General features: G+C 41.3%; 1 protein-coding gene across 1 annotated transcript; it reads left to right on the forward strand.

Moving 5' to 3' along the window:
- The first annotated feature begins 2,722 nt into the window (after positions 1 to 2,722).
- Positions 2,723 to 17,375, forward strand: klf13 (Kruppel like factor 13). Its single transcript, XM_026310514.2, has 2 exons — positions 2,723 to 3,636; positions 14,288 to 17,375. The coding sequence occupies exons 1-2, from the start codon at positions 3,159 to 3,161 to the stop codon at positions 14,611 to 14,613; spliced, it is 804 nt and encodes a 267-aa protein (XP_026166299.1). The 5' UTR covers positions 2,723 to 3,158; the 3' UTR covers positions 14,614 to 17,375.
- Positions 17,376 to 21,313: the final 3,938 nt, after the last annotated feature.

A 21,313-nucleotide genomic window follows, 5' to 3' on the forward strand; every position in this document is an offset into this window, starting at 1 on the left:
ACAGCACAGCCAGATTGTTATAGTGGTCAGGCTACCCTGTGCTTTAAGAGGATCGCTCCCATTTCAAATAGAAGTGAAGAGGCCAATCAAATCCCTGCTTCTGCCTGAGAACTTTATGCCAGTGCCAGACAGTGTGCCGTTAGGACACGGCACACTGGGGGTTGGTGCTGTGATTTGGGAACGTACAAAAGGTCTCTTGAATCATCACATTGCTGCAGTGCCACAGAGAAATGGTTCACGGTTTCCCTTTGACTGAGATGTCCAAAAAAAAAGAAAAAATCACTTCTACAGCTGCTTGTTTCTTTAGGAGAGATTCAGTAGTATAAGCTGCAGCTGATTTCCTCACTGTCTCTTTTAGCCTTCTTGTGCTTGACACCCAGTGGGAGTTGATAAACACTTGCAGTTTCTACACAGCTCTGGGAAATAAGCCTGTGAAAGAGGAACTAAACCCTCTTGCCGTGCTCTCATTAGAATAGATCGCCAGAGCGCCACATGAAATACAAGAACACCACGTTTTTGTGGTGAAAGAATATGTAAAATAATACAGCCAGATGGCCTTCTGAATGCCACATCGCCTTGCTCGCACTGAACACTGGGAACTTTCTGGTGTGGGCTTTTGTGCACAGGGCTGAAAGTGTGCATTCATTCTCATAGGAGAGCATCAGCTGCTGCAGAGAGGCAGGTCTAATCCAATGCCAGTGGAGTACATGTTTATTCTTATTCATAAAAAATGTGTTTTAAATCAACTACCTTTTATTAACTGGGCTTTGAGCTCAATAAGCGTTCGAACAAAGAAATGAAAAACCTAAAATGTAGTCGAAAGAACATTATTTGCAAAGCAGAATAGTAGTTCCTAATCTGAGACAAATTCAGTCTGAAAATGTCTGATACAAATGTCAGTGGGGTTCAACTTTAGGTGCATGGTGCTAAAGGGTGTGTTCTTGCTGCTAATCAATAGCATCAGCTGGTTTCTTTACTGCCAGGACTTTGTAGCTGATCATGCGCTATTTTAAACTGTGTCTGTATTTAAAAACCTGAAGTTCAAAACTAATAATAAACAAAATCAACTTTTAATTGAATTCAAGGTTCCTGGAAATATGTTTGGACTGACCAGCTGAAAAATTAATAGCATGAAATATATGATTGTCTAATAATGACAAAACCTTCATATTGCACAGCTTTGTGCCTTGACGCTTTCTTTCCCACAATGGTGTCACTTGTCTCTTGCCTGTGGATAAATTGAAGAAGACATTGCCTGTGGTGGCTGGCTGAATTTCAGTTGGCAGAGACCACGGAGTTGCTCAGAGGAAAGCTTTGAGGTAAATTGCTAGTTTGCTGAACGTAAACTGCCATCTTTCCAAAAATAAATAAATAAATAAATAAAAAGTAAAAGCAGTTGCCGTAACATTTGACAGACTATTACACTGGAAAATGGATCACAGTGATAATGCAGGTCAACCTGTCAGTGCCATCTTTGAAGTCTGCAAGTTCACAGTGCGAATATGATACATTTAATTGTGCTTTACAAACGGAACAGTGCACACTGGTGCAACTGTAATGCAGTAACATGTACAAGGCTTAATTAACTGGTTAGAAAGAAATTTGAACAACTATTGCCAGTTGTGTTTACTCCACTATCCCTGCTTTGAATAGAATGTAATTAAAAACCTCTGAGAGCTTGTGAAGAAGAATTATTATCCCTGTGTGGACGCTCAGCGGGCTAAGCCAACAATTTGGCAGTTGGGAGCAGTTGTGCTCTCTGCTGCTGCACCGTCTCGTTGGCCAGAGGCCTCAGAGCGTGCCGATTACTCTGAGAGGGTGGCACAATAATATTCATGGTATTCAGGGGGCAGCTTGGTGATGAAGAACTGCAGCCCATTTTGCAGACCTGACAAATGTTCTCCTAAATGTTCTACTGTGTGACTTGTGTGCTTTTCTTCCTCATGTGCGACTGGATTGTACATACCAGGGGAAGTCAGTGGCATAATGGCTTCATAGTCACCTCATCAGGTTACTTTGTGACAAAAAACCTTGCACATTCAGTGTATGCATAGGAAACTGCTCTAATTTCATATTTGAACACTGTTCCCTATCAGTTAATATCCTTAGAAAGTAAAATTGCTTGTCCTTTTGCCAGCAGTAGGAGTGATCAATTGGTCATGTGATAATCAATGCATTACAGAACACAGAACTGTAACTTCTTCAATTATTTATTACAAGTTTCAGTTACTTTTCCAAGCAAAAATACTTCATTTTGTTATTGCTTTGTTTTCTGGTGTCTTCTTTTTCCACTGTGGGGATTATCACTGTAAATGTCTTTGGGGATATCTTTGGGTTTTTGGACCATTGGTGAGTTAAAACAGCTTAAAGTCATAAACCTGGACTCTGAGAAATTTGGCTATTGTTGATATTTTTTTTTTTTTTTTTGCTCTTCCTGGTAAAACAGCAGAATATTATGAAAATAATCGTTACCTCCAGATAATCAATACCATCCAGTAAATGTTAACAGGTGTAGCAGACTGTGCCAGTGCGCACCAAACAATCCATTTATGTCTTATTACATGAATGAATCCTAAATGCCTCTGCAATGCATGGCAGGGTCGCTTTCTATATGCATGAAGGCAACCTGTGGTGAAACTTTCGTGTGAACTTCGTGTTGTTCTCTGCCTCAGGGGACACGCTGTGCCCAATGAATGAGCGCCTACTCTGACGATGCTGCCGAGCGCTGCCGGGTCGACACGCCCCCAGCATGGATACAACCAGCAGGAGCAGGCGCTCAGGAGACGCACTCACTATGCTGGAGAGTGTTTGAAGCCGCGATGGGAGTTAACACATCCAAGTTTCTAGAGTTCCTTTTACCAGCGTCGTTGCACTAAACAAAGACTTTGGGTTTCTTCTTTTCCCCTTTCTCTCTCTCTCTCCCTCTCTCTCCCCCTCTCTCTCTGAGCGGACCTGTCTGCATTTTTGTCCGAGGCGCTTCTCTCACAGGATGGTAATGATATTGGAAAGCCGGGTAAGATCATAAAGTCAGTTCTCTCTGATGAGAACCACCTCCTCCTCACCACCACCACCACTACTACACAAAGGGAACCACGGAGCAAGTAACCTACTTTTTTTTTTTCTCACGCCATCATTATTGTTTTTTTTTTTTTTTTTGAATGTCATTAAGGAGCAGAGGGGGCTGTTTCAAAGACAAAATGGATCACTTTGCAGCAGAGTGCCTTGTTTCAATGTCCAATCGTGCAATTGTTCACGCTCCTAAAGGGAACAGGGAGGTTAAACCAGAAATCCCGTCCTCCTCCAAGAACGGAGAGGAAATTAAAGAGCCTTTGGTGAAAGATAACTCCTCTCTTTTTGTGGTGGCGCGGATTCTGGCGGATTTTAACCAGCAGACTCCCAACAATGTTGCCGAGCAGGCAAAAATAAAGGATGAGAGCATGCCGAGCCTCATAGATGATGGAAACTCTGCCACACCTACCACCATCTCCGATCCTTCGCTCAAACAAAGAGCCAAAAGATCGAGAGGTCGAACTGAGCAGGAATCACCTCAGAAAAAGCACAAATGCCACTATTCAGGTTGTGAAAAAGTTTATGGCAAATCATCCCACCTCAAAGCTCATCTAAGGACACATACAGGTCAGTTTCATTGGATGCAATTGTTTGTTGCTGTGATCAAGGCTTATTGTGCGTCCCCTGACTATATGAGAACGGGTGGGATTATTAATACTGAGAATACTGTCTAAAAATGGGTGGTTTCTCTTATACTGAAGCTGGTATTTGAACAGAGGAGAGTGATTGACTGCTGTTTGGTCGAGTCATATATACTCAAGGATCCACCCTAAATGTAAATAATCGGCGCATACAGCAAAATTAAGTCCAATTTGGTGCCAAATGCAATAAACCGCATCGCTCCTTTAAGTTGCATGAACTTTGCGAAATGTCCTTTTAATTTCGGGGGAGGAAAGTGAAAATAGTGCCACTCCCACTCAAGTCTGCGAGCTTTGTCACGGCTTTCCTCTTGTGCACCCCCCCCCCCCTCCTGCTCCTCCTCCCCTGCATTGGACAGTATGTACAAACTGAACCTGCAGTGCAAATGTAGAAACAAATGACACAGATCAGATTTCCAGCGCTCTTCTTCTACGCGCACGAATTTAAATACACTTTGGTTTGTTTCATGGCAACACGGCGAAAAACAGGCTTACAAATATATGTAGCCTAATGCACAGAATTGAACCAAGTGCGCACTAACAAGGACATGCAAAAAAAAAAAAAAAGAAAAAAAAAAGTTTTCAAGATCGGTCCAGTAAGTGTACCGTCACACTGCAGAGAGACAGGCTATCAAATGCGCTCCACATCAGCAGTATGTCACGTTTGACCTTCCTGAAGGACCATAAGTCTCCATATTTGCGCTTTGCGTTCCGCAAGATTAGCCGGTGAGAAGGGGAAAAGATGTAGATCGACTCAAATTAGGGGGTTGATAAGAGCTGTGCAGTCGCCTGTCTGCCCCAAGCCCTTTGTTGTGATGTGCCACACCCCCGCAAGACAGACTGCCAGCTGATCTGGCCAGCAACAGACTCAGCTAGCAGATCCTCGACTGAGGAGCCTGTCTTTAGACTGCAGTTCACACTCCCACTTCCCACCGGTCCCCTCCATTCTTCATAAACACACCAGCCTGACAGACCAGAAACAAGACAACTCTGGATCGCATAAGAAACCCCTTGTTATGATTCTGACCCATATTTCAGTCATAGAGATTCTACAGTAAATGCCCAACTCAACACAGAATTCCAAAAATGTGGGACACATGAATGCTTTTTTTGCACAATTCACCCTGCAGTTGTCTCAAATATTAAAAATCCATGACCCATCTTTTGCAACTCTGTCCTCATTGCTCATGGTCTCAAGCTTCTTTGTGCCTGCCTTTCTGTTGCAAGACACTCCCCTTTCTGGCTTTGGGATTTGTTTGTGTCTTTATGTCACTAGATTTATTATCCTTTGGAAATTCATTTGGATGCAATGTGCAATTAAAACACCAAAGCATAACTAAGCATAACTTTAACAACATCGGCCTCAATATATGATATATATATTCTTGTAGGGTAGCACTGTATTGGTATTTTTTTACCCATTTCTGGTGCTGATTACTGTGGCGTATATGCTAAGAGAAGAACACACTGATCTGTCATGTATGTACATAAAATAGAAGTATATGACACACCAGTATCATTAGTTAAATTACCCCCTAAAGGGAATTCAATGCCTGTGCCTTCTGCATGGTGTGTTTTAGCGCAGCTTTATTACCCTGTATTAGCCCTGCCTTTGTAAATTAAGCCTTTTCTTTCTTTTGGGATACTCCTGTGTCTGCCTTTGTGATTGGTTTGTGTCCTATAACTTCTGATAATACCGTAGTTTCAGCTGTTTGATTGGATAGTCACAAAACGTGAGTCATCTCAGTTCAGCTGCCCAGTCTAAGGCAAACCTGAAGCAGCACTCTCACAGAGCCAGTCTCCAGCACACAGTGTGCTTCCCTTTAGCAACAACCATATCTTAATGCAGTGTTATTGCTTATCCATATTAGCCCTTCCACTCTGTCTTTGCCTACTAAGCATTTCCTTCAGCCCTGCCTTCTCTTTGGAAGCACCCTGGCATCTGGCTTCACAATTGGTTTGTGTCCCATAAATTCTGATAATAAAGACTCGTTCTGCTTATTTGATTGGATAGTCCCAGAATGTGGGTCATCTGAGTTCATCCAGACTGCCTCCGCCAACCTTGCAGTGCTTTCAATGAGCCAGACTCTGTGTGTTTCCCCTCAGCCCCTACTAGCAGATTCAAGAGAGAATGGATCCCAGCCCAGCCAGTCCCAGCCAAACACCACTAGCTAATTGAGGAGGGAAACACAGTTATAGTCTCTAAACAAAGAGTCAGGGACAAGGCGTCCTAACTTGACTTTTGTAACGCCCAAGGTTTGTTTTTGCAGTTCTTGAGTGTGCGATTGTCAGTGTGAGAGGAGCTGAAACCTGAGCTACACTGTATTTCCTATATGATGTCTGCAGCATATAAAAAAATTAATCCCACTGAAAATATCACAAACCCAACAGTATTCTCATTTTTATTCAAAGCCATGCAAAATAATATTATATATTATATTTTGGCTGTTATTTATTAGTATTGCTGTTAACTGAACTGAAACATTAATGCTTACTACTTCAGTATCAGTATGTTGCAACACTTACTATATTGACTTTTGAAAGCTGCAAAAGCATTGTCAAGAGTGATTTCTCCTAAATACATTTCCTCAAACATGAAGATAGTTTCACTTTTGTTTGATCAAGTTTGCCACCAATCCAGTACAACGGAGGTGAGGAAAGTTAATTTACAGTGCTCATAGTGTTTAAATATTACACTTCAAATGCTCAGCCACAATTGTTTTCTACAGCAAATAATGTACTCAGGATCTTTACCAGTCTCATTATGAGTGGTTTTCATGAACAATGGTGGAAAATGTGTCTACAAAGGAGCCAGTGGATTGTTTGCTTTATCTTTTTAAATCTAGTCAGTTCCTGGGTAGAAGTCTCTTCAGAAGAATAATAGTTTGATTTTAGGTTTCTTTTTTAACACAGTTTGAGTTTGCATGTTTCATCACAATGTAGCAGGGATGTACCAGGATGTAACAGACATGGGAGTGTATGCTGAATTGAAATGGCTTATTATACTGCGGTGGGTCAAGGAATCCAGAGCAGTTTAGGGGTCTGAGATTACCAGACATCTTTTGTCTGATCTCCTGGTGTGGGAGGTGGGACTTGCTCCAACACATATCCTGCAGTATGGAAAACCCAGTCATGTAGTGCTGATGCAGATAAACAACAACATTATAGTCACATAGAACAAAGGCAGGCTATTAAAGCAAAACTGCTTCTGATTTGGTCTAAAGACCTCTCTCAGCACCAATTAATTTCTTTTCATTTATTCTTTTTTGACTCTTTGTCTCAAGCAGCTTAACTGCCTCTAATGATGAAGGCCCCACTTTCCCAAATGGTGTCTACCAGTTATAAGGTGCACATTGTTCTCTGTGAAGCCCCATTACTCCACTCTGGTCATGTTTTGCAGGCCTTCATCCCCAAAGGAGAGATGGCTCCTGACAAGCTCATTACAGGTCATGTCTAGGCTGGGTCTTCTGTGCCCCCTACAGTTGGGTCCCAGAAGAGGCCATGTTGTCAGTGTTCCTATTCCTATAGACCTATTCAAAAACCATTTGAATCCCTGGGAGGAACAGGGTCAATATTTCTTGAAGACAAAGAGCTTAATGACATATTTTACAGTTGGTTTGGCGTTTTGTCTGGGTCTCTTTTGTGTTCTGCTGGGGGTACCTCTAATACTGGGAGATGGCTGTAAAACCCAGTCTGTCTGTCTAAAAAAAAAGTGGCACCACCTGGGAGCACAGTTCCACTGCCATGCAGTCCCAGATATCCATGCATGTTTTCTATTTTTGGTCAAATAACTGTCGTTAATGACACTCTAAACGTATAATTATCCCAAATTTCACATGGAAAAAATAGAAGCAGAACTCCCTGATTATATAAGCTCTTCCAGTGGTTTTATATTTGGCTGCACTGCTACACAGAGTGCACAGTGTTCCTGTGTGGCTGGTGGCAGTGATGAGGCAGCAGGGTGGAGATGGGGTTTTCCTGCTCTTGCTTGGGCCTGACCTTGGCACGGCATTATTTAAAAACTCTGGGGCACAAGAGTTCATTCTGTCTACCTGCCACACGGCAGGATTTCCACCAGTCCTTCCCAGCTGAGCCATAATTCTCCTGATGTGTGGTTAAACAATAACTCCTGAGCCAGGAGATGCTCCGTGATTTCCATTTGTGACCATTCTGGTGACATTGCAAGTTATATTATTAGACAAACTTGTGGCATGGCTGTAGGTATGAAAGTGTTGGTCAGTCCACCACTTTGGTCTGACTGAAACAATTATTTAGTATTCTCATAGAATGAATTCTATGAGACTTTGGTGATCCCCTGACTTTTCCTCTAGTGCAGCCATGTAATTAACATTTATGGTTCTGAGTGAAAACTACTTGACAGATATTAGCTGACATCAATTTAATTCAAAGCATCAGTGAGTCTAAATACTGATTTATAGAGCCTAGAGCATTTCTTTAGACTCCTAGTCATGAATGAAATCTGATTGGCCTGGGAATGCCACATGAAGCAGTACAGTATGTGCCCAGTGGAAACAAGGTATTAGTCAAATCTACTTGATCCTCAGGACGTAAATAAAGCCAAAGTAGAGCCACCATCTTGCCTGTTCTAATCCTCTGATGCAGTTTTGTTCTTCTATTAATGTGTGTTCTAGTGCATGCTGTCTCTATGTTGTCCTATATGTGTACATGTAAAGCTGACTTCTGAATGTTGAACATAAACTGAATTTATCTGATGTTCATCATGCAGTGAAGCATGCGTGATTCATAATACTGAAAGGTGGCTGCTTTTAGTGGCCACAGGGCTTACCCATTCTCTGGATGCTCTGGATGCTCTGGAGTCTATAAAAGCTGCTCTGTCTATTCCTCCACCAGCCCCTCCCACCCTCTCCCCTTTCTTCAGTCTACAAAGCAAAGTAGGTCCTGAAACGTGTAGTGTTGCAAGGCCAAGCACCGGCCACAGCTTGTGGCGTGGTGTTGATTACCATTGGCAGACCTGTGGAACACTGTGCATTTTTCACCTCTACTGTTCAAAAACCGCCAACCACATCTCGCACGCGAGGGAGGGTTCTACAGTACAAAGATGGAGAATATACAGTGCGACAGGATGGGGGTTGGGTTTGATACCAGGATATTCACTGGCAGTGCCCTCCATTGATGTAGGTCATTTATTCAGCGGCATCTGCAGCTTAATCTGATTAACTTTTTGAAGGGCTGTGACCTCTGCTGAAGAGAACACCCCCCTGTCAGCCTGGCACTCACTGGGTCCTATCTGAGAGTTAGACTCTGACTGTGTCCACTTGTCTTAAGCTCTGCATGAATAAGAGAGGAATGAGTGAAAACTGTTGTGGAGCTAATGTCAGAGAGTGTTTTGTCTCTAGCTTGGCTGGTTATGCTCCTTATGGTGTGTAAGGTGTGTCCCCCTTATCTGGGTGATAAATCAGACTGTGGCAAACGGTTGTAGCCCTCAGCACAAATTGAGGAGTACTTGGTTGAGTGTTGGGGAAGGAGGGCATAGTCATTTTCCCTGTGAGACATTAAAAAAAAATTCTCTACCTCCCACCTCCCAAGTACTAGGAACAACACTGGGACTAGCTGTAGCCTGTATCTCATTTTATGGAGTCTCTCAGGCTCTAGACGGGCAATTTGCTCCTTGTCTGGCACCTGATAATATTGATGTGAGCTACATTGTCAGACTTCATCAGTGGAATGAGCCGGTATTGTACTGTGTGAGTGAAAGCCATAGATGATGGGGTATCCCTGCTTCTACCGGCTTCTGTGGGCCAACTGTAAACACCCAATAATGGCTGCAGCTGTTTGAATGTCCTTAGTTAAGCAGTGTTTAAAAGATAAGGAGACTGTCTGCCACACATACAGGCTGCAGGTTGTTTTAACATGCACTCAAGGCTGAAAGAGAGTACCCACTTTACCTAATTGAGGCAAATGTGATGAGCTGGTCAATGCATGCAGGCTATCTCGGCTTTTCCCTTAAAAAGTTAAGGGAATGAAGTAATGTATGGTTAAGTGTGTTCAAGAATCATGCTCAACTCTGCTGCGTGTCTGTGGGTGAACGTCTATAGCCGTGTGCAGTGCAGACCAATGGGAGTGAGTTACTGTTAATATGTACAGCCCGTCTGATTGAAATACATTACAGGAGTGCCTCTCCTGCTGAGAACGAGGCAGCTGCTATTGTTCATAACCTGACAGCTATAGGTCCGCAAAGGAGGGCAGGCTATTCGACAGTAAGCAATGTCCCTCTCAATAAAGACAAAAGATGATAACAGATCAAATGCTCCCTGTTTTTAGAGCTTTTTCCTGACAAGCTTGAGCTGGCCCTAATTGTCAACACTGGACCCACCCAAGGATCCTTTGTTGCTCCTGAAGAGACAACTTATTCTTGTTTGCAACTAACTCTGAATGTAGCTTCTGAGAAAATATGTTTTGACTGAGTGATTTTCTTGGTAATTTGACTCCTCTCCCACTGTGTTCATTTTTCATACACAAACAGAAAACAGTTCTGATCTCAGATGTGTTTCAAATTAAGCAGTCTTTTTTTCCCTTTCTACAGACCGCACAGCTTTGTTATTTTTGCACAAGCGAAGCCTGCATATACAGCTGTGTGAACAATGAAAGGGGAAGCTGCAAAAGCCTTAATGTATATTTGTTGTTCTGCACACACATGTTTATGTTTATATCATCTTGACATGTGACGGTGCGTGTTGAGAGGGAGGTTGGGTATGGTTGGGTTAACTCTGTCTGCTCCAGTGGTTGAGGGACTTCACTTATTTTTGTATTACCCAAAAATCCCATGAATGGCTTGTCTGCTGGCAGAAAAGCTGGCTCTAGGTTGGATGCAGGTCATAGTCTGTTGTAAACACGCAACTAAATTACAGGATTTGTGTTGAGCCCAACCAGTGATATTGTGGTGTCCCTGTCATTTCATGTTGCTGGCTGTGCCACTGAGCCAGCGTTGAAGTGAGGTACTGTAGCTCCAACTCTAATGAGCTGTGACCTACAATCTAATTCTAGTCCAACTTTCCATTATTTAGCTTTTTGCTTGTAAAAGTCAATACAGGTTATTAGGCACCTTGTTTTGTTCTGAGCTCAGTAAATTGATATTTCCTGTTCTGGTTCCCACTGTGCAGGCAGTTAACTAAGGTGATCTCTGATGTATCCACGGGAACTGTATTTTTTTCCCTTCTCACCCTAAGGAGATATTTATTCTGGCTCACTTATGGACGGCTCATATAGAGGTTTCAGCTGCGCGCTGTGTGAGTTAGGTTCATGCCTGAGGACACACCAGGAATGTTATCTACTTTTGTACAAAACGCTGGTAGCTGTTGTTGGAGCAGGTGACCGAGTTATGTTCCTGCGCTGGTGCTCACGTCAAAACGAGATTTGATCTCACCTTTGCCCATAACATGCTTCCAACAGGGAGACGGATTACATTTCTCTTAACCATTTCTATAGAAAGTGAGGAGCCAAACCTCTTAGATATGAATGAGAGGAACAGAGATGAGCTGTTTATTTACTGACCCAGTGGCCTCAGAGAGAACAGTTATATAACAAGAGTACCTGTGACATAATCAAATTGCCTTGGAGGGGGGACACTAGTGCTTAGTAGAAGTACGGTGTGCATGTATGATGTAACTCACTTTACGGGTAACTGGGTCACTGTGTTCGTTAGGGTAAAGCTTCACTCATTACAACCCCCAACCGCTACCCCTCCCACCCTTCTCCTCGCCCTCTGCAACAGGCACATTCTGAGAAAGACACACCACACCCTGGATCTGGCACACAGCCACAGATGGGATTACTGTTTGGTGGGGCCTGGCATTACGGTCACCACGGCTCCCTGTTGCGACAACACTGGAACTAGATGGGAAGAGGAGCAGGGTAAGAGGAGTAGCTCACAGCATTCTTCTCTCAACAGAGATGCTGAGTAATAGCTGCAGTCTATTAAAAATATCTTGCAGAGTGACATCCTTCTCAGGATAATAGCCCCTATCATCATTTCCACTCAGGATCAAAATGTTTGTTCCCAAAACCTCCTCCTTGTTACTACAAGTTGTTTTTACCACCCTCATGGAAATCCTTCTTATGTTCTTACGTTATGAAACAAGCACAATTTTGTAGTATTCTGTGTTTGTTCTTTCTGCAAGGAAATCTTCCAAGGCGGACGTTCAAGCAGTAGGATTTTAATGCATGTTCATATGGTTGACCAAAATGCCAAGAGAAGTTTAGTATGAGGTGAAAACAGACAGTGTATATCTTAATTCAGCATTTTCACTGAGCTCTAAATAATTTGATGTGTATCACTAGGTTGCTGTTGGATACCTGATGCTTCCACTATGACTGCATTACTGTATCATGGCAGCAAGACTGGATATCTCTGCGTAGCTCTCTGGTGTCTGGTTAAATATTAATGTTGCTGGATCCGTTACACTGGTTATTGAGCCTTAAGCAGCTTAGCTCTACTTATTAGCCAGTAACTCATTTTGCAGCACTGCTTCTCTTAATAATAAGGTATGAAATGAAATGATTCTGTCCAACAAGATAAGTAACTCAAAAGTATCATTGCATCATTTTTCTCCAGGAGCTATCCAGCATGTATAGAGGTCTAACAACCAGGGACTCCTAATCTCTAAATCATTTATAACTTTGTGCAGGACAAGGCTGTGTACAACCAGTATATGCAAATATTTACATGTCAGTTAAAGAGTTGACATACACTGAGCCCTGTGTGAGCCCACATGAACTGTAGTGGGCAGGGCTGACTGAGTTTGTCTGGAACTGAGGTGAGGCGTCAGAGGCAGAAACACTGTCTGGACTTGCTCCGTCTGTCTGCATGTTTTGTAACTATGCAGTATAGAGGGGGGAGGGACTGAGACTAGAGTTCTTGTTTTTGAGACTCACTGGCATCAGGTAGCATATGAGTGTTTGATGCTGAACAACGCTGTTTCCATTGTAGCCCTGAAGGAAACCACAGAACAAAGAAAGTATTTTGGCAGGCCCGTTCTTATGTTCTCATTTGTCATGCCACCAATAAACAGTCATGTATCTCGCTGTTTATTCCTTATAATACTTCAAATCCCTGGCACAGGCTTCCACATCATGCTTGATTAATTTTATTCTCAGGAAATAACTATAACACTTAAAGAACATGTCCTGCCCTTTGCTGCTGTGCTGCAAGGTCACACTGATAAAATTAGAATTCTGGATGTAGCTATTGTCAGGCAGATTCTCAGTGAAATGGAAATAAATTAAGTACAGTATTACACACATTGCCCAGTGGATGTAGAACACTGCATTTAGGCTCCATGCACACTATTTCCACATCAGAATGGAAGGAAACCACAAGATATATAGTACCATCTGGTTTTGAGTAGATTTGTGTCAAAGCCCACTTTTATAGCCTGATGGAGGGGGGAAGGGTGTAATTTCCCATGTGCCGAGTCACAGATAGTTGCATGTTGGAAAATGGGCTGGGTAACCATTGTGAGAGTGATTAGCATCTGGAGCTTAGATAATTAAACCGTGTATGCTCCTGCAGTGCAGCACCAATTTTTAGTTGATTTACCCCCAGCCCCATGGCTCACTTTGGCCTTTTTGTCTGAAATTTTAAATATTTTGATGATATCTTTGATGTTTTTCTTTTTTTTTTTTTTTTTAGACCATTCACAGCAATAACCTGGTGATCGTTATTCTCTGGTGATGCAGTCTACTATGTACAGAAAACAGTACAATCTTGTCTAGCGGGACCTGTTTTCATTGAAAAATGTGTTTGCTGTGTTCATGACTTGATAATCCGTAAACACTGTAATGAGTCACTGCTCTCACTGTGGTGAGCCGTTTGGTATATGTGATTACAGTGCAGAACTATGAAAACAACTTTGAGTTGCATTTGTCTCATGTTACACTTATTGTCAGTGCTTCTGCAAAGGTTTATAAGTGATTCCCACTGTAAACCACTGCTAAAGCTAAAGCATTTATTGTGCATTTACTCTCTATAAATTATATATGCATGCTATACCTACCCCCCATCTCCCAACATCATTAAAACAACTTTTTTCTTATTAGTTTTAATTTTATATTGATTGTGTTTGAAAATTTTAGACAGGCGCTGGCTCCTATTCATTTGAGTACATTGGTCAAAATTCTAATGTGAAGACCTGAAGTGTACTTAAAAAAGCAAAGCCGTTATAGTGCCCATTCTTCACATCTGTGCAAGTTGATTTTCATTACAGAATTAAATTAATGGAAAACAGCAGCTGCTTGGATGGCCTGACAAACACACGGAGAGATTTAAACAAGTGTGGTGTGCTTTGAAAAACAGCCTGTCTTAATAATCATGATTTGTAGTCATGGTGAAATGGCTAAAAGATACAAATAGCATAGGGAGATGCCTGACCAGCTGACCAAAAACATACAGAAAATGGCCAGCTGTAATGTAAAGTAATTAATAGAAAGTAAATGGGCTAAAACATGCAAAAACGCAGATAATATCTTTAAAGCCAGATGCCTACGGTCTTGTGTTTCATGTGTGATTGTACACTGACCCTTATCCTTTTTCTGGTTTGCAGGAGAACGGCCATTCCCATGTACCTGGCCTGACTGCAGTAAAAAGTTTGCTCGCTCTGATGAGCTGGCTCGCCACTATCGCACCCACACGGGGGAGAAGAAGTTCGGCTGCCCGCTTTGCGACAAACGCTTCATGCGCAGCGACCACCTGATGAAGCATGCCCGGCGCCACTCAGATTTCCAGCCCGGCATGTTGAAGAGGCCTCATGGCAGCAGCAGCAGCAGCAGCAGCTGTACTACACGTCCCAGCTCCCTTAGCGACTACAGCCGCTCAGATGCCTCCAGCCCCACCCTCAGCCCCACCCTCAGCCCAGCCAACTCGCCTTAAACTAAAACCCAGTCGCACTTTCCGCCTCTGAACTGCGAGGCCTGTGTTTTTGTCATAACACTTGTGTTGCACAGTCGTCCGCAATCCCCCTTTGCTATTCCTGCTTGCTGTGGTGTACCATACTGTACATAACTGCTTATTGTAGTGCAGTTACTTGTGTGATCCTAAAAGAAGGTAATGCCTTTCCCAGATGGCAATATTTACATTCTGTACCATAGGTCTGTTTTCCTAGCTTCTGATCATGGCTAGTTGTCCAATATATGTTTGCAATTAGCTAAACAAGGTTTAGATGGAAAAAAAAAAAAAAACAGACACCTCGATAAGTCTTATAATTTTTTTTTTTTTTTGGTTTGTTTTTTTTTGTTTTCTGTTTTTTAAATGGGTGAGGAGGAGGGGTACACACACACACCTCAGGATTGAAGACAGTTGCTATTTCTGTAATACCACAGTACTTAACAGTACTCACATTGACTGCACAATATACTCATCACTTTACTCTGAAATTCAACAGTGGTTGAATTTTTCGCCCTGCTCAGGGATGGCCTTGTTAGCTTGAAAGAATGAACACAAGTGAAGAGAAACATACAGTACATATATAGCAGCCTTACACTCAACACAATTTGCACTCTTTGTTTTTTTGTTGGTTTTTCACAATAGGAGAAACTAGCTCTATGGTCAGTCGTACACAAAATTCATGTTCTATATTCCCTTGTGTTCTGGGGGTTTATGTGTATTGTATTTGCTGTTTGTACCCACCCAATCCCCAGGTACCCACTTCAGTAAACAAAATACATCTATTCCTCCACTGGAATATTAATATCCATACAGTTGCCATTACACTGGGTTAAATATGTATTTCATTAAACAGCAGCGTGCAGAATGCTATACTGTGTAAATCTGCACTGTGGGAGAATCGGGATTATACTGGGTTAACAGTTTTTATAAATATACTCAGTTGAAGAAACTTAAGAACCTTTAAATGGAGACAGTAAAGTTTCAAAGCAGCTGTTCATGCTTTTTATAATAAAAAATGTGCTGTATTATCAGCTAGTATTTCATGCAAAGTGAACACAAAGGGACTTCAGTTGAAACAATGTTTATCCCTCTCTCAAGCACATAGGGAAAAGTACCAAAGGCATGAGCGAATGAAAGCTTTCTATTCAGTCTTGTAAACCGCCGTTCACTGAGGCCTGGGGCTGGTCGTTGGCAGTATCACAGGTAGAGCCAGACAGCCTGCTCACTTCCCTCTTTCTGGCTCTGCTTTTTGTGTGACCTCCATGGAGGAAACAGCTGCATCCTACAAGAAGCTATTCACAATCCGCAGGAGGAGCGCTAACATGCCGTTCCTGGGGAGTCGTCTCTCTCACCCATCTGGCTCTACCTGTCCTGTCAGAGAGTGGTGAAGAGCCAAGCCTGCCAACTTAGGGGTCAAATGTAGGCCGTAACGTTGCGCAGAGTCGTGCTGGGTGGGACATGGAGGAGCACAGTGCTGAACAAAGCAGCTATCTGCAATAGACAGGCAAGAGAGGGCAGGTCCTGATAAAAGAAAGGTTTTATCATGAGCTGAGCAGCACAGAGGAGGAGACACCCAGTCGCAGACGCCCCCATCTCCTCTTCCTTCCCTGACTCCCTTCCTCCCTCGAACTGTAGGAACTGTGAATAGAAAAATGGCTGTAATTAGTGGTAGGATAAGACTAGAAAGAGAAGTTTATGAACAACAATACTACCTAGACAGCACTGGCAGTGTGGGTTGGATGTACCCAACTCCATCCAAAGCACAGGAAGAAACCTCTACTACTGCTAGAGATTCTAATTTCACGATGCCACGGAAAACTCCAAAATCACGCTGAAAACCCCGAGCTCTAAAACAGCTGCTTTCAAACTTCTCTCTCGCAACAAGGGCGCTTTTAAACTGTTGTAAAAACATTTGAGCCAAACTAAACATATCAGCAAAGTGCAGTGCTCACCAGCCTCATGTCGTCCTGCCTGTGAAGCTTAGATGTCCCGTGAGAAAGCTGTTGTCTTTACTGAGTTGTGTGCTGAGTTGTGTTTCTAGACAGGCATGCCTCAATAAGTCAGGCAAAAGGCACAGTAAACTTTCCATGGAAAAGGGCACCACTATCAAAACTGCTGCAGCCCCCCTCCCCAGTCTATGTTATGCCTACATTTTCTTTTCATCCTTCTGCTCTATGTTCAGTAATTGTTTCATCCATGCAGTTTGGTTCTGTCAGATCCCTCCAGACTGTTGTCATCATGAATTGCATGTGCTAGCTTCGTCCTACCAACGAGTCGACCAGCTCTCACCCTGCAGTCCCACGCTTCACACTATACGCATGTTAACAACACAGAGGGGTTTTGAGGCGGTCTGGCAGGTGTAAGTTCATGAATGGCAGGCATTGTCCCCAGTTCTTCGCTGCAGCCATCCTTCTAAAGTTGTGAAGAACTGCCTGTGTAACATCCTCCAGAAAGAAAACATCCCTTATTTAGACCGAATGCGGTAGTGTCCTCAAAACACCACAAAAATAATAACCCTCTGTAAGATATTAAAATAGTTTCCATGCTGCAAAAAGACACTTTGAATGAGGGTTTTACATTTAGTATTTCTGAAAGAAATTTCAATTTTGGCAAACAATCTCTTCAAATTGCTGTTGACCAGCGTCTTGTGGTAACTATCATTATTTTATTTTTTTGTTGTTGTTATTGTCAATGTTTGACTTGGTTTGTAGTGGGAAAAAAAAAACGAAAAAAAAAAAGAAAGAAAGAAAAAAAGTAGCCCACCCTCATTAATCACTTCTTAATCTGCACATTTACCTCAGGGTCAACATCCGCAAAGCAGATATGGGACAGTTTGTGGATTTAGTCGTAACATCAGTTGCTGCACAGAAATGTCTGCCAGCCTCCCATGGTGTTCCTGGGTGCTTAGTGCTCACTGCTGGTCAGTGTCCGACCACACTGGAAACGCAGGACACCAGTTGTGACCATGTAAACATTCTAGTCTCTTCATCCAGACTGCACCAGTGACATGTAGGCCTCAACAGGCAGAGTGTCTCATTACTTTTATTCTCACTGTACCAAATCTACTTGAATAATTCAACACAAAAGGCCATTGAACACAGTTTTGTACATGTCCATTTTTACTGTATTTGCTTTGGTTGTCAAATAATTATTAATCTCTCTAGAGAAAGGTGTATAGTCTGTTTTTTTTTTAATATTTGTAGTTTTTCCATTTTCTTCAAGTAAGTTCAATAATTCTTTTGGATTTATTGCAGCATTAAGGTGGACTGTTTCGTCAGGTTGTTAAAAAGCACCACTTTTGTTTAAATGACATAATTTTAACCCCATTAACTGGGGTTCACCCCTTTAATCGGAAACACTTGATACTCTGTTGATGTCAGGATGCAGGTTATTCCACATAGCCTATTATCCAAAAATTTCTTGAAGTCAGAAAATGAAAGATTGTTTTGGGTCTTTGGGGGGGGGGGGGGGGGGGGGGGGGGGGATGACCTCTATGTATGTCGATTTCAAATGGAATGACTTATTTTCTTTATTATGTTGATTCTGTTTAAAGTTTTCCATAAGAATAGAGACCACAGCATTGTGAGTTAGCAATGTAGTCGTGATTTTTATTATTGCTTTATTGCTTTATTTCCTCATATGAAATGTTTAAGCGTGTGTAGTTTTCAAGGATCATACCTCTTGAAATATTTGACTTTTATTGTACCTTCATATCTTTGCAAAGCATTCATCATGTAGCTTACGTTTGCTCGATGAGTAGCACATATTGGTGGTTCTATTTGTTATTGTTTGAGTGAAGAAGGAAACAAGAGAGACTTTTTCTTAAAAAAAAAACACTGGGCTACATTTTATATAATCATCCCATGTTGTCAGGGTCCTACACATCCTTGTAAATTCAAACAGTAATCTCTCTGAGGGTGTGGGGGGCTGGGGAATATTTTTAATATTTTATGTTACAAAAATATTTAAAACATCTCTCTGCTGAGCTCCACATATTTGTCTCGGTTTAAAAAACACAACTGGGGACTGCTGTCCACAGTAAATGAATACAAAACTCAAAGTTAGGATTTTTAATTCAACAATGCTTCAAATCAAGTCTGATTACAGATTTTATCTGTCGGAGAAAAAGGACTTTAAACAATGACAAAATGGAAATGCAAATGTTTTTACAAGACATAAAACATGTAGCAGTTAATATTTTTTCTTCTACTTGTAAAACTACATTAAAGAAGATTGATTATTGCCTAGTATGCAAAGAACTAACAATAATATTATTTAAAAAACTCACATTGACATCAGTATAACACTGATCAGATTGTCTCCACTGAAATCCTAATGACTAGCCTCATCTCAAGAGCATGATCGATGCAATTGTGTGCCAAAACTATATTGGTAACTTCATAAAGATAATACAAAGTATGAGGATAAAATATTAAAAAATAGCTACTATCAGACATTTAACAAACTTGTACAGTTTTATAAAGTGTGACATGTTTTTATGTTGTGTACAGGATTTAATGAAGCAACTCTGCGTATATGATATGCAAGTGTTCTAAGTTAAATATTTCTTTTCTGCTTTATGTAAACATTTTGATTGTGTAGCCTTGTTTTCGGTTTGTTCTTATTTAATTTGTCTCTTTTTTTTTTTGCTGTACAATACTCAAGCAATGTATAATGGCTTATTACAGGTATATTTGACATAAACAATCTTAATGATGATGAACGCCCAACCATTCCAAAGGATTGAAAATTGCATTTATTATAAATGTGCTGCTTACATCGACCCGATGCATTTTTGTAAGTTTTGAATAGAAGTTTGTCTTGACTGTGAGGTTTTACACTTTGTTAGTTGTGCACAAGGTACGTTTCTTGTTGTCAATATTTCCCAGGTTAAACCTCTCCTTTCTTCTCTGCAGCCTCTTTGTGTAGGCATCGCCAATTCCAATGAGCATCGTACATGCAATACTTAAAAGTCAAGGACATAGACTGCATGTCTTCCCTCATGATATCGGCCTAGAGGTTTTTTAAGGTCAGGATCGCGTTTAAGATGCAGCTATGACAAGAGGGTGGTTATTGAGCAGTGAGAAGAAGGTTTGAGTTGTTGTAGCTTTTCAAAAGCTCCACAGTTACAAGATGTTACCAAAGGCTATGAAGGGAAAGATGAATGTTGCAGTAATTTTGAACCTAACAGTTTGGTCCCATGGGTTCAATTTTATATGCCGTAAGTGTTGATTGGTGGATGTTGTGCTTGATATGGACCTTTTTGTACATCTCGAAAAAATATGTTTTGTTTTTTTTTTCTTTTTAAATTTTAACTTGAATGAAGAACACCCATTTAATCACATTGAAAAACTAATTCTGAATTGGTAAAAGACAAGACAAACCAGTTGGAGTTAGCAGGAACATGCATATTGACAGAGTATATCTGTAAGTACCCTACACTGACTGTGTGATCTTGCTTGACTACCTGAACAGACACTATGAGCAGAGTCTGCTCTTTCTATATTGAACAACAAAAGTCTTTTACTCATGCGTATAACAAATTTAATAAAAACAAATCTGTCTGTTCCAAATTTTGAGGCACCCAGTGCTGTAAATGATCTCCCTTTGATTACAAAGAGAGAGCCTCTCACCAGCCTTTTTGGTTCTGTGTCCTGCACCTGTTTATTCTCAATGTACCTCCTCAGTGTAATGTTGCTCTCTTGATACCTCTGTGTGTTTCTCCTCTACCCATCACCATCAGTTGCCTGTTGTAGTGACTCCATGGTGCTGCTTTCCCTCTCAGCACCAGTATAATCTAATCTGTAAATAACTCTTGACTCAGCTATGGCCAGTACATTTTCCTATGACCTCACTCTATAACCTTCAGGTGTCGTTTTGTTTTATTTGGGTTTTTTTTTTGTTTTTTTTTCTCAGCAAACCAAAATCACTACATTCAAGTATTACAGTTGTACAGTTCCTCGGATTCTACATACAGTTAATGTGCTGGTCTTAGCTGTTCTGCTGTATCTTTTTATGGCATTATTTTTTACATGTTAGACAATATATTGTGACATATGTCCTATGCAAATATGAAAAATAACAGATTGTTGAATAATGTATGTTGTCATAACTTGTATGCATGAAATAGTGAAGTTTACATTTGGAAATAAATTCATAAAATAAGCAGCTACAGTCGTTACGGTGGTGCTCATTTCCTTTTCTTTCAAAGTGACAGTTTTGCTGCTGAACGGCAGCTACAGAACAGAGTAAAAGGAAGGTAACACATTACAGGATATTGACAGATACTAAATTATAAGAGTACAAAAGCGTAATTAAAGCAATGGTTGTAGGAAATATTGTGGGAAATATGCTTATTTGCTTTCACACCAAGGAAAGAAGATAGCTATCACTCATGAGTGTTCAGTTTAGCTTACAAAATATATTTTAAAAAAAGTCTAAAAACATTATTTGGTTACCAGCCAAGAAAAAGTCTGGCACATGCCCTTGATTTGTGTTCAGATTAGACAAATAAGATAGGTGTTAATAGGTAAACCTCAGAGTTGCTTGTAGGCAGCTTTTGTTACTGTTGGACAGGGCTAAGCTGTTCCCTCTGTTTCCAGTCTTTTGCTAAGTTGAGTAAACCAAGTACTGGCTGAGCCTTATAAAGTACTGTGCAGACGTTTTAGGCACATTAGATGTTTTA

The sequence above is a fragment of the Mastacembelus armatus genome, chromosome 6, assembly GCF_900324485.2.
Source record: "Mastacembelus armatus chromosome 6, fMasArm1.2, whole genome shotgun sequence".
Lineage (NCBI taxonomy): Eukaryota > Metazoa > Chordata > Actinopteri > Synbranchiformes > Mastacembelidae > Mastacembelus > Mastacembelus armatus.

What these genes read in the sequence shown, in the direction of transcription:
- klf13 (XM_026310514.2), top strand. Translation starts at nt 3,159, where the DNA reads ATGTCATTAAGGAGCAGAGGGGGCTGTTTCAAAGACAAAATGGATCAC. An exon ending in TCATCTAAGGACACATACAG is followed by an intron (nt 3,637 to 14,287) that starts GTCAGTTTCATT and finishes TCTGGTTTGCAG; the next exon opens with GAGAACGGCCATTCCCATGT.